The 15052-nt window shown below is 53.1% G+C and overlaps 1 protein-coding gene across 3 annotated transcripts in view; it reads left to right on the plus strand.

The window, feature by feature from the left end:
- LOC122387783 (E3 ubiquitin-protein ligase UBR2-like) overlaps positions 1 to 14888 on the plus strand; it is a 36426-nt gene extending 21538 nt beyond the window's left edge. For all 3 annotated transcript variants that reach the window (XM_043378237.1, XM_043378239.1, XM_043378236.1), the window contains 13 exons: positions 2408 to 2551; positions 2859 to 3018; positions 3357 to 3570; positions 3922 to 4096; positions 4389 to 5032; positions 5271 to 5457; positions 5853 to 5958; positions 9624 to 9724; positions 10061 to 10444; positions 10999 to 11423; positions 12635 to 12755; positions 12992 to 13241; positions 13598 to 14888. In XM_043378237.1, the coding sequence (XP_043234172.1) occupies positions 2408 to 2551; positions 2859 to 3018; positions 3357 to 3570; positions 3922 to 4096; positions 4389 to 5032; positions 5271 to 5457; positions 5853 to 5958; positions 9624 to 9724; positions 10061 to 10444; positions 10999 to 11423; positions 12635 to 12755; positions 12992 to 13241; positions 13598 to 13785 (3099 nt within the window). In that variant the 3' untranslated portion in view covers positions 13786 to 14888. The remainder of the gene's footprint in view (positions 1 to 2407; positions 2552 to 2858; positions 3019 to 3356; positions 3571 to 3921; positions 4097 to 4388; positions 5033 to 5270; positions 5458 to 5852; positions 5959 to 9623; positions 9725 to 10060; positions 10445 to 10998; positions 11424 to 12634; positions 12756 to 12991; positions 13242 to 13597) is intronic.
- The last annotated feature ends 164 nt before the right edge of the window (positions 14889 to 15052 follow it).

A 15052-nucleotide genomic window follows, 5' to 3' on the forward strand; every position in this document is an offset into this window, starting at 1 on the left:
CAAAAGCTCATTCCAATATTTGGACTACTTTACGATTAAAATGTTTACATTCCTGTCATCTTATTGATCATTTATTTGTTCTTTTTTACGAAAATAACTTAAGGCGTTGAGAACCGAGGTAATTTCTATCTACCGTGCCTTAACTTACCAGCAACAGCAATCTATCTACGCCCTACGGTGGCAAGGGAGACTGTGAAAGAAGCGTAAGATGGATTCTAAACAATTCTTTTGTGATATACTGAAGGGCAAAGTGCAGAGAAGAGCGTACAAGTCCTGTTTTGTGCCAGGCTGTTGCAGTAGCACTTATGAAACTCCGAAAACGATCTTCGTTCATGTCCCGAACAACATTACCCTGAGGAGATGATCGTCTGCAATAGCAGGAAGAGCTGATGCAAGTACTTTGAAATCCACTATCAAGTCGGTGCTATTGTTGTAATGATCACTGTGAGGTGAGATATTTTGTGCAAGGGCTGAGTGTAATGCCCAGGAAATGACCTCCATTCGCCCCCTGACCGGTCAGGGTTATAAAATTTGAGTGGATGGCGGTCCGTTTGGGGTTCAGATGTCAATTGTATTTTGTTACTGTCAAACAATACATGTTATGCTGGCAGCGAATGTGTGTAACGTCGTTTTTCGAAGCAGAAGTTAGAACTGTAACGGCAGAGTGCTTGCTGGTCTCATCGTAAGTATTGTAAGTGTTGTAAGCAAAAGCATTGTCAATATTGTAAGTATTGTGAGCATTGATGTATGGTAGATATCACCTCACATGATCTCGGCTCAGATAACCCTCTCCGGTGTCCCTGTCAGTAAATGGCACCTGGATCATTACAGATAAGATAATTTGTCATAATTCTTAAAGAATTGGGTGGTTTTGACTCGTTTACTCGAGGTGCAGGTCGCATTTCAATACTTTTCCATAGGCTTGCAATGTAAAGGTCACGACTCTGACCTAACCTCAGGTCACAGATCAAAAATTCTGAGATATACAAACGACACATACTGCAGGTACTGTTTTGAAGACTTGATGAGAGGAAATAACTTCGTGAAAAACTCAAGCTCTGACGTGTTTGCAAACTTTTCTGAGGTGGGGTCAACAAACCCGCTCTGGTTACCTGACCTGACCTGACCCGGCATTTTTTTTTTTTTTTGCTGAGATGTGCGCAATGAGCATTTAGGAAAAGTCACCAAATATGAGCTGAATGTCTCGCGGCGTTTGGCAATTGTACAAGAAAATCCTGAAAGGTCTCCCCGTCCGAAATAGGGTTAATGTGTATATGAAGAGTTGCAGATGCCAAACATACCCAGATCTAAGACTGCAGTTCCCAGCGCCGCTGCAACGTTTTTAAAACAAACATACATAGGACATACAAACATGTACATAGAATACATAGGATGCATAGGATGACAGGCGAATAACCGCTCACGCAAGGAGCGGAGCTCCGCCCCGTCCAAAGTGGCCAACAAAGCAGAGACAGAGGCAGCATCACATCTTCCATCAAAGAACTGGTTTCTGGCTTGGAAGGTGAGCTCCATCTTTGCATCCGAGTCGGTGCTGTCAGGAATCAGCTGGTCTAATGGAGTGAGAGTAGTGAGACGACTAGCTATTGTATCAGAGCTGCCTGGTCTTCGTAGCATTTGCACCGATTCTTCTCGATCGGACTCTGAATTCTGTTCCTCCTGCGTATTACTTGAGGCATTGCTATATAGCTAAGTCTTTGGCAGAGTTTCATTATCCATGCTTTGCAAACAGTGCCATAACAACACAGTTAATTAATCACCAAGCTTCTTTGCAAGTTCCAATACAGTTGAATCGCACGCGATTTGAGTGCAAAAATCAAGAAAAGTGCCAACTTGTTCTCGTAAAATATTTTGAATATTGACCTTAAAAAATGAGTAATTTCCAGATAAAATAACAGCTAAATCAGTTTTCGCTTGCCAATAAAACTCACAGATATTGAAGCTCCATTATTAAAGGAACATTTTAGTATATGCCATTCTTGATAAAACGTCTTAGCCACGCAATACCAGCGCAAAATAAAGAGACACTGAAAACACGACCAATCACTCCGATTTACCATAGGAAAATACATAGAAAATGTATGTCTCAACTGCGCCAAATATACAGACAGTTATATACCTACATGTGACGTCATGATTAGCCCGACCAATCAGAAGCAAGTTGTTTTCAGCCACAAATAATTGATTTCTGAACTAACTAGGCATTTTTTTTAACAAAGTGATTTTAAATTAAATCATTAAAAATTCTGAGCTTTTTTATTTTACCAAAACATACAGAGCATGCAGATAGGTCCCAACCCTATTAGTATCATTGTCACAAATATGGGTGACTTGAATATATTTGCGGCCAAGTAACCAGCTTCCTCCTCTCACCCTCTCTGATCTGCAGCCGGAGGACGACCCGGAGGGCGAGCGGCGTGAGCACATGGACAGCAACATGGCCGACCTGCTGCTGCTACTGCTGCACGTGTTCGCCGAGCGCTACCATCCGGGCGTCGGCCAGGTCACCAAGGAACAGTGCCTGGAGAATGAGGTGAGAGCGGCGAGACCGACTGATGGTGGTGGATAGGGGGAGGCGACGAGCGGCTGTGGTACTGCAGAGCATGGAAAGTGAAAGAGCGGTACGCCGTGTGGTTTTCATGGAATAGGTGGCTGACATCTAAGCTCTGTTATCAAAATTTTGCTGTAATATTTTCATGTATAGTCATTTTTGTGTTGCTGCTGTTATCTGCTATTTGCGCTACTCACAGTCTATCTTTCGTGGTAACGAGCGATTGCCAGTGATCGCTCTGACCGAGTCTGACACTGACCACCCCGCCCGCCCCGCCTCTCCCCGGCAGGTGATCCAGTTTCTGTGCGTGAAGCCGATGACCCACTCGCAGGTGGCCAAACAGCTGAGCGAGGCCGACAGCGGCATGCTGGAGGCGGCTGTGAAACGCGTGGCCGACTTTGCCACCCAGCAGGACTTCCGGGGGCAGCTCACCTATCATATCAAACCAGGTAGGAGCAGCTTACGTAGCGCATATAACCAGCTAAGAATATATTTTTCATCACATCAGAACAGTTTTTCGTTCCCTATTGGCTGTTCATCTTCCACTGCAACCAATCAATGTTGTTGGTGTATGAGTGTTTTCCATAATCAAGCATAGATGCGTCACTGACAGTATACCGCTCTAATGCGCTGTTTTTGTGGACGCAGGGCAGCTTTGAAATCATGCGTCTTAAAACGCATCGAAGCAGTATTCCATTCATAATTCGACTGCGACCCATCGACTTCAGCTGCTGATATGCTACCCTAGCTTCTGTGCCCCTTGCTAACCTCTCCCCTCCGTTGCTAGAGTACACACACCGGTACACCCCGATGTGGCACCACTTCTCGCGTCACTACCGGTCCCAGTCGGAGCAGAGACTGCGGCGGCTGCGACGACAGCGCGGCGAGTCGGCCTGTCTGCCGCCGCCGCCGGCGCCGCCCTTCCAGCCGGCGCTTCGGCCCGCCAGAGCCATCCTGACCTGTGACGTGACGCTGCAGGTGCTGCTGCAACAGCTCAACAGGTGATTGTGGGACTGGGGTTAGTTGTGAGCCTTTGTTGTGGACAGGTCTGACCGAAGGTATTTAGAGGATGGTCTGGGAGATACGAGTGTCGAAAAGGAATGCTGTAGGAAGTAAATCATTGCATGATATTGCCAGGCAGTCCTGATGATCTCCATTGTTCGTAAATACTAAATATACCTACTGCCTAACACCGATATGCTTTGGATGCCTCGTATGGACATAATTGAATCTCTTTCGTTCGACCATTTACATTTCCGACCAATGATCAATACGTCTGCATTCTGCACACACTTGTTACCTATGTCCACCTCTCTAACCCGTTTTCTGCCCGCCCCCGCTCCTGTCTGCAGGATGTTTGACGCGCCGTTCGCCGCCTCTCTGGAGCTGATCCTGCTCCGCTCCTTGTTCCTGATCGGCACGGCGCTGAACGAGGAGGAACGTGAGGCCAACACCGACGAGCCGGAGCCGTTCTGTTTCTCCGGGCCGGCGCAGCGGGTCGGGCTGGTGGACGTGCTCCAAAAACTAGTGAGAGGGGTGGGAGAAGGGAGAGAGAGAGAGAGAGAGAGAGAGAGAGAGAGAGAGAGAGAGAGAGAGAGAGAGAGAGAGAGAGAGAGCGTGCTGTGGTGCCCGCAGCGTTGCATGATTCGGTGTTTTGCTCACTGGCAGCTCACCTCTAATTAGCATTCTTTGGTCTAGAAGTTTTCGATCCTGAAAGATAGGCTGATTTAGCATGTTCGTATATTATTATTTGTGTGTTTTTTATGGTCACTGGTTGATTTCGTCAGCTGTTATTCAGTCGTTTTTTTTTCGTTCCCAGGTCGGTAACCCGCGCGTCAGTCCTCACGCCGACCTCTTAGCATGGGTGAACGCCAAGCTGAACCGTCTGCTGGGCCGAACTGCAGCCGCCTCAGACAGCCAGGCGGCGGCCTCAGAGGACGCCGGCAGCGAGCAGAAGCGCCGCCGGGCGAAGGCGGCCGCCCTGCGCTCGCGGATCCTCGGCCAGATGCAGGCGCAGCAGAAGAAGTTCATCTCTGAGAACATGACGGCGCTGACCGAGCCGGAGGAGGCGGAGCCGAGCGGCGCGCTGTCGGCCGAGCGGGCGGCGGCCGTCACCGGGTCGGCCATGGACCTGAGCGAGGGCGCCGAGCCGGACCGGTGGCCCGTGTGTCTGGGCCCGCGGCAGTCGGCGCGGCCGGCCGCACCCGCCGAGTACACGTGCATCCTGTGCCAGGCCACCGAACAGGTGTCCAGCACGCGGCCGGCCATGGTGATGGCGGCGTTCGTGCAGCTGTCGACGGTGCTGTCTCGGGACCGGGCGTCCACGGCGGCCAACCCGGTGCTGTACGTGCCGAGCTCGCTGCACCGGCTGCCGCACACCTCCAGCTGCGGACACGCCATGCACGCCGCCTGCTGGCAGCGGCACTTTGACAGCGTGGCGCGAGACAGACGCGCTCACCCCAGGTAGGTGGAAGTGATGTGGCGCCGCTGTGTCCTCCTTGTTGCATTGTACTTGCCAGTATTGTAACGGAAAACTGAACCATTTGACTCCGAATTTCGTCAACGTCAGGCATTATAATCTGCTCCTGCGGTTGCAAAAGTGTTACCCACTGTACTAATGTTACACTGAGTATCTCCGCCCCAGTAGGTATCCCTATCCCCACTGACTGACTCGATATATGACCCTCCGTCTGCCCCGCAGAGTCCAGTACCTGTCGTCGTTCGACGTGCAGCGCCACGAGTTCCTGTGTCCGCTGTGTCTCCGTCTGAGTAACACAGTGATACCCGTGGTGGCCGAGTGGGGCGGGGCGGCGCCGGTCCCCGCCACCGCCGCCACCGTCGACCACATCGACGTGTGGCTGTCGGGACTGATGGTGGCCTGTGGACCGGTGAGTAGTACTTTTCTGCCCTTTCCATTCCCCGTTTATTACGGGAATAGGTGTAGGATGTGTGGTGGGGAATGGGTTACTGAACATGATGATATGATGATGCGTTATTCGTGGTTAACTGCTGAGGAAATTAACGTTTTGAAATTTAAGTGATGACCGCCGATGGCGCACAATCAACGGAAGCTCATCCTCTAGATTTGAAGATGATAGCCGTCTGGCTTTTACATACGACATAGTTCTACGTAGGTATCACGTCCTAACTATTGTGACAAGCGGCCTCTGTGAACTCTTGTTGCCTGCGACCTCTAGCTTACTTGTATTTTGATAACCATGTGTGATAACCATGCCCTGAGATGTGACATGCGGTGACCTGTCATCCCTCCCCCTGTGTATAGGTGCGCGGCGGCGGTGGTACCGAGGAGGACCCGTGCTCGTGCTGTGACCCGGACTGGGCCGACACCCTGACAGCGGCTGTCGGCTGCCAGCTCACAGAGAGGGAAAGTGAGTTACAGAGCGACGGCCCGCTGATATGGAGCGATAGACTGAGGGATGGAAAATAGTCATAGGGAGAAAGCAAGATGCGTTAAGTGCAAACTGAAGTATTAAACACGTCTTGGCCTATTATTATTATTATTATTATTATTATTGTTTATTCAGCATCGTCATGCGACAAAAAGATACATACCCCCCCCCCCCTCCCCCACCCACCCACACACACAGTTAATCAGCACTCAGGAGGTTAGTAGTCTTAACAGGCGCCGCGAGGCCTGACAGTTGCTTGCCAAAACCATCTTCAAACTGTCTATAAGACCACTTTCTTGGAGTGGTGCCCGGACTATGTCGTGATCGACGTACCCAGCAGCGATGTGCATGATAGCGCCGAAGTTCCCACCACACAGATTATATACGTGGCCAATAAACGACCCATCCAACTGCTCGGGGTACGTAGCAAGTCTGGCCAGTCCAGTGACGTAGGCTTGGCGAAGACGGTGGTCAGCGCGGAAAGCATTACGGAATGCGCGGAGGGCATCACCTCGCAGCACCTCACCGATGCGAGGCACCCCAGCAGCAATCAAAAGAGCCGTATGGTGCGCAGAACGCGGCAGACCCAGCGCTGCCTTGATCAGCGAAGCCTGTCGCGAGTCTAGACGCTCAATGTCGGCGGAACTGAGGGGAGCCGTCTCACAGCCGAAGATCAGTGCCGGCAGCACTACTGTCTTCCAGAGGAAGATTTTGTCAGCAGCAGTCAGGCGGTTGGTGAAATTGCCCAGGGGTGTGAGGCCATAGAATGATGCACAAGCACGCCTGATGCGCTGAGCCACGTGGCTGTCTGTGCTGAGGTTGTCATCAAGCACCGTACCGAGGTGCTCGGTCGTCTGCCGGATCTGCAGCTGCTGTCCTGACAGTGTCCACCTCGGTGTGCTCGTGAATAGTTCCTGTCCAAATATAATACAATGGCTCTTGGTTTTTCCCGGTTCAGGGTGAACGAAGTCGAGGCGCCAAGTAGCCGCGAATTCTCCCACCATCTGCAGCATTGCACCGAGGTCACGCGCGTTCGCAGATATAAGGAGAATATCGTCAGCGTAGCAGATAGCGGGTACGTGCTGGCTGTGTAGATATGCTCCACGACCGCTGCGATCTAGGACCTCAATAAGAGGTAAGAGGAAGATGTTTGCAAGGGTTGGCGATAAGATGGCCCCTTGTCTGGTGCCCCTGCAGACCAGGAACGCTTCAGATGTGGCGCCACCAAAAGTCACCCTTGCAGAGAGGTGGCGGTACCAGGTGACCATGAGGCACCAGCAGTAGTCGCTAAGATAATCTTCCAGACGGAAGAACAGACCGTCATGCCATATTCGGTCAAAGCATTTCCTCGCGTCAAGGTTTGCGACAAAAACAGGAAGACCCCTGGCACGATTCTGCTGTATGGTCTCTCCAGCCAACAGAGACGCTTGCATGGTGCCCCGATTGGAGATAAAACCAAACTGCAGATGATGAGGTTCAAATGAGGCGTTCAGTTCGTCTAGCACTAACAGCTCGAGCAGCTTAGATGCGCAGGTTGTGATTGAAATCGGTCGATAGTTGTCCAAGCAGTTAGGGTCCGATTGAGATTTCTTCAACACGGGTACAATAACGCTGTCAGCGAAGGTAGCTGGCACGCTACACGTGGACAGGCAGACAGAGAGAAGGTGCGCCAGAGCTGACAGGAGACAAGGCGACTGACCATAGAGAAGGTGCTCCGCCGTGATGCCGTCTATACCAGGTGCCTTCCCACGCTGTAACCGGTGAATGAGGCCTGCTACTTGTCCAGCTGAAACCGTTCTTTCGGATGCATCGTTACGGATTCTCCTTAGTCGAGAATCTACATGTTCAGCAATTTGGAGCTGGTCCAGAGTCAGTTGCCTGTGACTATCTTGGTGCACAGTCTGGAAGTGGGTGCGGAAGTCGGCGGCGGATAGATCAGAGGCCGACTTGAGTCCATTACGCCGTATCTGTTGCACACGTCGCCAGAAGGCTGTCAGATTTTTGTCACGGCGGAGCAGTCGGAGAGTGTGGGCCTCGCTCTCGATCCGCGTCACTGCTGCACGTCTGCGGGCGTGACGGTAAGCAGATCTTGCAGCCTGATAGCACTGTGCCACTGCTGAGAGGGTAGGACGGCCACAGCTTACCCATATCTGATGCCAGAAACGAGTGCGATCCCGCGCCACTGCCACATCAGGCGACCACCAGGGCTTCGGGGGACGTCGCGACTTGGAGCATCCGGCGATTCGCGCAGCGGTATGTATGCATCGTGTAATTGCTTCGTCAATCTCATCCGGGGTGGCACCGTTGGTGAGCTGACAAGCACCAATAAGCTCGTCCAGAGAAGACAAATATATCTGCAGTTTTTCTGGACAGCTCCAATCTAGTACTTCTGAATGGATGGAACCCATATTCAGTGGAGGGCTGGAGACATCGAGACTGGTGCCAGCTGAGGCAGACGGCAGCACCACGCTGCAAAGGACCGGAAGATGTGGGCTCAGGTTGTCCACACAGGGGGCTACGATGCGACAATCATGAACTTGAGGTACCAGACATTGCGGTACAGCGATGTGATCGATGTGCGATTGGCCGTCAGCTCGAGCATAGGTGTACGCCACTGGTTGCGAGAACCGGAACTCGGCGACTGTCAGTCCGTGGTCGTCCAATAAGTCTTGCATTAGAAGACTCAGCGGAGAGAAACCCCGAAGACGGTGCCAGCCCGGTGGGCGCAGTTCTGGTGACAGTGGTGGCAGAGCACAGTTAAAATCGCCTACAAACACCACTGGAGCTGAGGGTCTTAGCGAAGAGAGTAATGCATCAAGCTTCCCCGTCAGGATTGTGTACTCTTCAAAATTTACGGCAGATGAATTCCAGTACGGCATGTAGCAGCCAATTATCGTTATAAGAGGACGGCTCAGCTCCACAATCGTAACTCCACAGATACGAGAATCATTACACTCTACAGCGCGAAATGTGCGCCCCGCTTGACGGCGGCAAACAAAAGCCACGCCACCGTGGGGTCTGCCATCTCCAGTCCCTGGTGGTAGTTCCATGGCGAATTCTTGAAATACCTGAAATTCTTCGGAGCTTAGAGAGGAGAGTGCATGCTCCAGATAAGCACCCTGGGCACGGGCTAGCCAGGTTTCGCATAAAAATAAGATATCACATTCAGGTATTAGACAGTCGGCGATATACTGCGCTCCTGCGAGAAATCCTTCGCAGTTATAAGTGCCCAGAGTGAGGCTCATGTTCAGAGTTACTTTTGCATCCACAGCATTACGGCACTCCGCTCTGTCATGCTTCACAGCGGTGGCAGCAGGACAGGGATGGCCCCCAGGAGTAGCCATCTGGGCGCTATTCCCAGGAGGTGGCCTCTCGTGCGCGCTGATAGGGCCACCCACGGTATCCGGATCCGTCACATTGCGAAGCAGTCGCCCTCCAGCCGTTGCCACCGTGTGTGGCGCCTCCTCTGACGTGACGGGAGGCTATCGTTCATAAATTTTTGTTATATCGTTCCATTGTTTTGTTGTGTTGGGTTGGAGCACTTTCGGTCTGATGAGGCCACTGCTGCTACGCTATTCTGTTTTGCGATTTGCTGGAATATGCCATGGGGCGTTTCACGGGCTGACAATATTTCTCGTCCCCAGGTGCCCAGTTCCTGGCCGTCTCTCGGCTGGGAGTTCCGCCTCCAGAGACGCACAAGTCCGCGCGCGACATGGCCGGGAGGTTCTTCCAGTCGGCCTATTCGGTAAGACTGGGTGTGGGACAGGGGCATTAGGTAAAAGTGGGTGTGCCGGGTGTGGGACAGGGGTACTTTGGTAAGGGTGGGTGTGGGACAAGGGCCGAGGGAAGAAGAACAGCGGCTGTGCAAGAAATGAGACGAGAGCTTGCTCTTGGCTTTGTGGGATAGGGGTTTCTGAGCTCATCCAAGGACTCAGGTTGATCTATATTTCTTTAGCACCGTGAGTTATTTGAACTTACTTTTCTCGCATATCTCATGCATTTATATTGTTAAGCCGCTAACAATGTAAGATCTATTCGCCGTATGACTGTCCTGCTAACCCACCTCTGTCCGTCTCCCCAGGCGGCGCACCTGTCGCGGCCGGCCGAGCGCGGCGATCGCCGCCAGGTGGCTCTCCAAACCTGCGTGTACTCTGTTCACTGCGCCGAGCAGCTGCTGCGCGCCGCCGAGCGGCCGCTGCTGGCCGAGGACAGCTGGCGCGCCCACCTCTGTCTGCGCCAGGTGGTGCGCGTGTGCGCCACACTGGCGCCGGGCGCCACCGGCCTGGAGCCGGCGCGACACCAGTGCCTGGCGCTACTGCGCCACCTGCTGCTGCCCGACGCCGACACACCCACTGCGGTCGACTTTGACGCGTTCGGTGCGGTGGTGATGCTCAGTATGGGCCTGCCTACGGTGGCGGCGAGACGGGAGCAGGAGGGACTGCTGGCGCCGGCCGGCTCGCTACAGGTTCGTACAGAGGGACGAGGAGGGAGTAAAGAGGGGGAATTGGGGGAGATTCGCGGCGATGACAGTGGGCTCCTCAGGGCTGAAATATATGCGGCGTTCAACTTCGAGACGGGCGATGATAAGTGGAAAAGATGATTGTTGACTGGCTTTGAGATTATGTATTATGTAACTACAACCTCAAAGGGTAATTGTGTATCGAGTCCGTTACAGCGTTGTTGCCTCTGATATAAAGCCTGCTGCTGAATGTGGCGTCTCTCCCCAGGACCTGCAGTGTGTGCGGCTGTCTGACCATATGATCTCCCGTCCCCAAGACCAGCCTGCAGTGTGCTCGTCTGTCGCTGCTGCTGCACCTGGTGCAGATCCTGCTGACGCTGTGGTCTCCCGTCCCCAGGACCTGCAGTGTGTTCGTCTGTCGCTGCTGCTGCACCTGGTGCAGATCCTGCTGACGCTGTGGTCTCGTCTCCCGTCCCCAGGACCTGCAGTGTGTTCGTCTGTCGCTGCTGCTGCACCTGGTGCAGATCCTGCTGACGCTGTGGTCTCCCTCCCCTCCCCAGGACCTGCAGTGTGTTCGTCTCTCGCTGCTGCTGCACCTGGTGCAGATCCTGCTGACGCTGGACGTGGCCGAGCTGACGCGCCAGCAGCCGATGGAGACGGACGACGAGCCGGCCGCCGGTGACCAGGACGAGCAGCAGTGGCTGGCAGAGCTCTACACGCTCGTCCGCTCCGCCGCCGGCGTCGAGGTGGCCGACGTCAGCCCGCCGCTGCTGCGCCAGTACGTGTCCGGCGCGGTGACGCCGTTCCTGCGCTGCTGCGCGCTCTACTTTCACTTCCTGACGGGAGTGCGCGCGCCCGACGAGCTGCTGCAGCCGCTGCCGCTGGCGGCCCAGTACCCGCACCTGCTGCGCTACCTGGGACTCGACTCGCTCTGCGTGTCGCAGGCCATCGATTACAGCAGCGCCGTACAGGCACTGGTGCTCAGGTGAGAAGAAGGGGTGCCGCGGTGGTGGAGTGGGAACAGACGAAATGGGACGGGCGCGGGCGGGATGTTGAACCAACACTGGGTCGTCAAAGTGAAGTTGTTTCTCAAGGCTTTAGTCATTTGCACTTGTCACTCTTCTTAAGTTTTGCAAGAAAATATTCGTACTGAATTTAATAACTATGCCATTTCCGTAATAAATTGGATTCTTACAACAGATGCCCTAAATATGCGGAACAGGATATTAATCGTGACGTGGGAAATTCATCTTTGTGTTGGTTTGATTCATGAGTCATGACTATGCCATTTGACCTAAAATGTGTGGCACGCTTGCACTTGGCAGCCGTTTATTTCTCCATGGTGACATAGATTACCATCATGTGACACATTGAGAAACGAAGCAGTGTAGTTATAAGTTATTTGCGAGTAGTGACAAGACATTATTGATGACCCAGGGAGGCTAGGGGATATGTCAAATGATATCCCGATCGGTCTCTCTCTCTCTCTCTCTCTCTCTCTCTCATCTCTCTCTCTCCTCTCTCTCTCTCTCATCTCTCTCTCTCCTCTCTCTCTCTCATCTCTCTCTCTCTCTCTCTCTCTCTCTCCTCTCCTCTCCTCTCCTCTCCTCTCCTCTCCTCTCCTCTCCTCTCCTCTCCTCTCCTCTCCTCTCCTCTCCTCTCCTCTCCTCTCCTCTCCTCTCCTCTCCTCTCCTCTCCTCTCCTCTCCTCTCCTCTCCTCTCCTCTCCTCTCCTCTCCTCTCCTCTCCTCTCCTCTCCTCTCCTCTCCTCTCCTCTCCTCTCCTCTCCTCTCCTCTCCTCTCCTCTCCTCTCCTCTCCTCTCCTCTCCTCCTCTCCTCTCCTCTCCTCTCCTCTCCTCTCCTCTCCTCTCCTCTCCTCTCCTCTCCTCTCCTCTCCTCTCCTCTCCTCTCCTCTCCTCTCCTCTCCTCTCCTCTCCTCTCCTCTCCTCTCCTCTCCTCTCTCCTCTCTCCTCTCTCCTCTCTCCTCTCTCCTCTCTCCTCTCTCCTCTCTCCTCTCACACTGACTTGCTGTATATTCTCTACGCCTTATTCTATATAGCCGATCCTCGCTGTCTGTTCTGTTGTGTGGTCTGGGCTACCTGGTGGCTAGCGCCTTCTGCCTCCCTGTCCCTGCTGGATTTACTGGTCTGCTAATGAGTGTCCAGAGGAGTATTTATACGCCTCCCCTGTCCCTCAGTTGGTGCCGCCAGCCGAGCCTGTCGTCTCGTCTGGCCGAGCTGCCGGCGCGTGTGATTGTGCCCAACGGCGTCAGTCGACTGATCGACCTCCCGCACGAGTACTCCGACCTTATACTGCAGGTGAGGCTATACTCCGACCCCACCTTCAGGGGGTAGCTAGATTGAGGGGGTCAGGCGTCAGTCAGCTGATTGACCTCCCGCACGAGTACTCCCACCTTGTTGGAAGATGGTCGCAAAAGTGAGAGTGTCCATAAGTCTAAATATCAGTCTCATATTCTGGTTCTAACACCATTTGCTGTTCTGCCAGCTAGCCCTCTGATGTCCCCAGTGCTGACCCCCCCCCCCCCCCCCGTCAGGCGTCGTCGTTCCAGTGCGAGTGTGACGAGCAGGAGCCGACGCTCAGTCCGGCGCTGTGTCTGGTGTGCGGCGCGCTGCTCTGCTCCGACCTGGCCTGCACGCGGCACCGGCAGACGGGACGGCGCGGTATGGACGGACACGCCGTCTGCTGCGGCGCCGGAGTCGGTGTACTGCTCGTGGTGCGCCGGTGTAAACTGTACCTGCTGCACACCAATGAGGTCACCACGGCGCGCACCGAGTCACCCAGAAGTGAGTAGAGGAAGATCGAAGGAGGGGGAATCACTCAGAAATTAAGTTGGGAATGTGATAGGTTGTATATGAGGATAATTAATGTACCCGGTCGCCCAAAAGTGAGTTCGGTGGAAAGGGGAAGGGTGTAGGAGTGTTTGTTGTACGCAGTTGCCCAGATGCGAGCTGTTGGGAGGGGTGCAATTTGAGTTTGTGTAGGGTCACGATGCTCAAAATTCTCGACGGCTTTGTGATAGAAGTAATGCGTTTTGGCTTCAAACTGTGTGGTTCCTCGGCAGCTCAGCAGTTCAGTTCCTTCCCATCCCATTGCCGTGCGTTGGGCCGGCACTGACCGCGTTTTCCTTCCCTCCCGTCAGAGGCGCTGTACCCGCCGCCGTACGTGGACCGTTTCTGCGAGCCGGACCAGGGACTGCGGCGGCGTAACCCGCTAACTCTCCACCGCGAGCAGTACGACAAACTAAACCAGATGTGGCTGGCGCACGGCGTCTGCGACAGCGTAACTCGCTACCTGGAGGAGTACTCGGCGGGCATGATTCTCGACTGAGAACCCTGTGGGAGCTCCGGTGAGTAGCCTGAGAGTTCTTGGTTCCTGAATAGCCCCATTGGAGACCCGCCGAGGAGTTTGAAGATTCTCAGTGGAAGAGTTGGTCGAAGTTAAGGGTACTTTGTCTTTAATGGAGCTGTGTTGAATGGAGAGTGAGATGTATGTTGAGCTGGTAACTCGTTACGTGGAACCCTGAGATGGAAGACCCCCGATGCCCAGCCGGATTGAAAAGAAGAGACAGGATACTGGCAGCAGGCTTTTACTTTTGTGTTGGAGAACAGGAGCTTTGTATTTTGGCCGTCGTTGTTTGAGACCGGAGAGTATTATGCTGGCTGCTGTTTGAGACAATAGTGGCATATCCTGCAGACCCTGTTTTTAAGACAGCAAGTATCTGGCTACAGGGCTGCTATCTGGATCGGTTTTGAGACGGCAGATCTGGCAGATATCTGGCCGGGTGAGTCGCTGATCCAGCAGGAGCTGAAGTGCCGTAGAGCTGGCGACTCGTGAGGTTTCAGACAGGGTGTGGCGAATGAGAGACGATGGTGCTATGTGAATTTCAGAGACCCCTATGGAGGAGGTGCGCGCGATGACTTGTGAAGCTGTGCTAAAGCTGTGTGTGTTCAGGTGACCGATTGTCCATATAGGTACGTAATATTTGTGAAGATTGTACATAGGATTCACTGTAACTTGGTGTTCTTCGAGATATTGCCCGAATATTTGTGAGGAAATATGTATATAGTTATTGTACATTGTGTCCAGCGAGATATTATAAACGTCGAGTTGCAGGAGCGAAACGATTTGAAGCGTAGATCTAAATCATGACCCTTTACGTTGGCGGTTAAAAGTTCATGGATCGGTCACCAGGATGATCTGTCTTAGTTTGTGCTGCCAATCCTGCGGCGAATTCAAAGTGTGTTCATACATACGGAGTCGAAATTTCCCGGAGTTGTCTGGCCGGATTACATTTACCAGTTGGTAGCTATGGCCCACGATTTGATTCAATGTTGGCATCAAGTACATTAGTGGTGAACTACCCATCCTCGCTGTTTGAAGCCCTGTGGCTGTCTGTGTCTGTGGAAAAATACATTGTTCGCTTGTGAAAACCTCAGAATGTTGGCTGGTAATGTCCTATATGCTCCCTAGAGATTACCACGGTCGCTTTCCTTCATGAATACTAATTGACCTACTGCTTTTCGGACAAGATGAGAGCTCCTTTGTTGTCGAAGGGCTGCTTGAGAAAGATATGCCGCACTTAGTCTGATGTTGA

Source organism: Amphibalanus amphitrite, unplaced genomic scaffold (genome assembly GCF_019059575.1).
Source record: "Amphibalanus amphitrite isolate SeventyFive unplaced genomic scaffold, NRLGWU_Aamphi_draft 000298F_arrow, whole genome shotgun sequence".
Taxonomy (NCBI): Eukaryota; Metazoa; Arthropoda; class Thecostraca; order Balanomorpha; family Balanidae; genus Amphibalanus; species Amphibalanus amphitrite.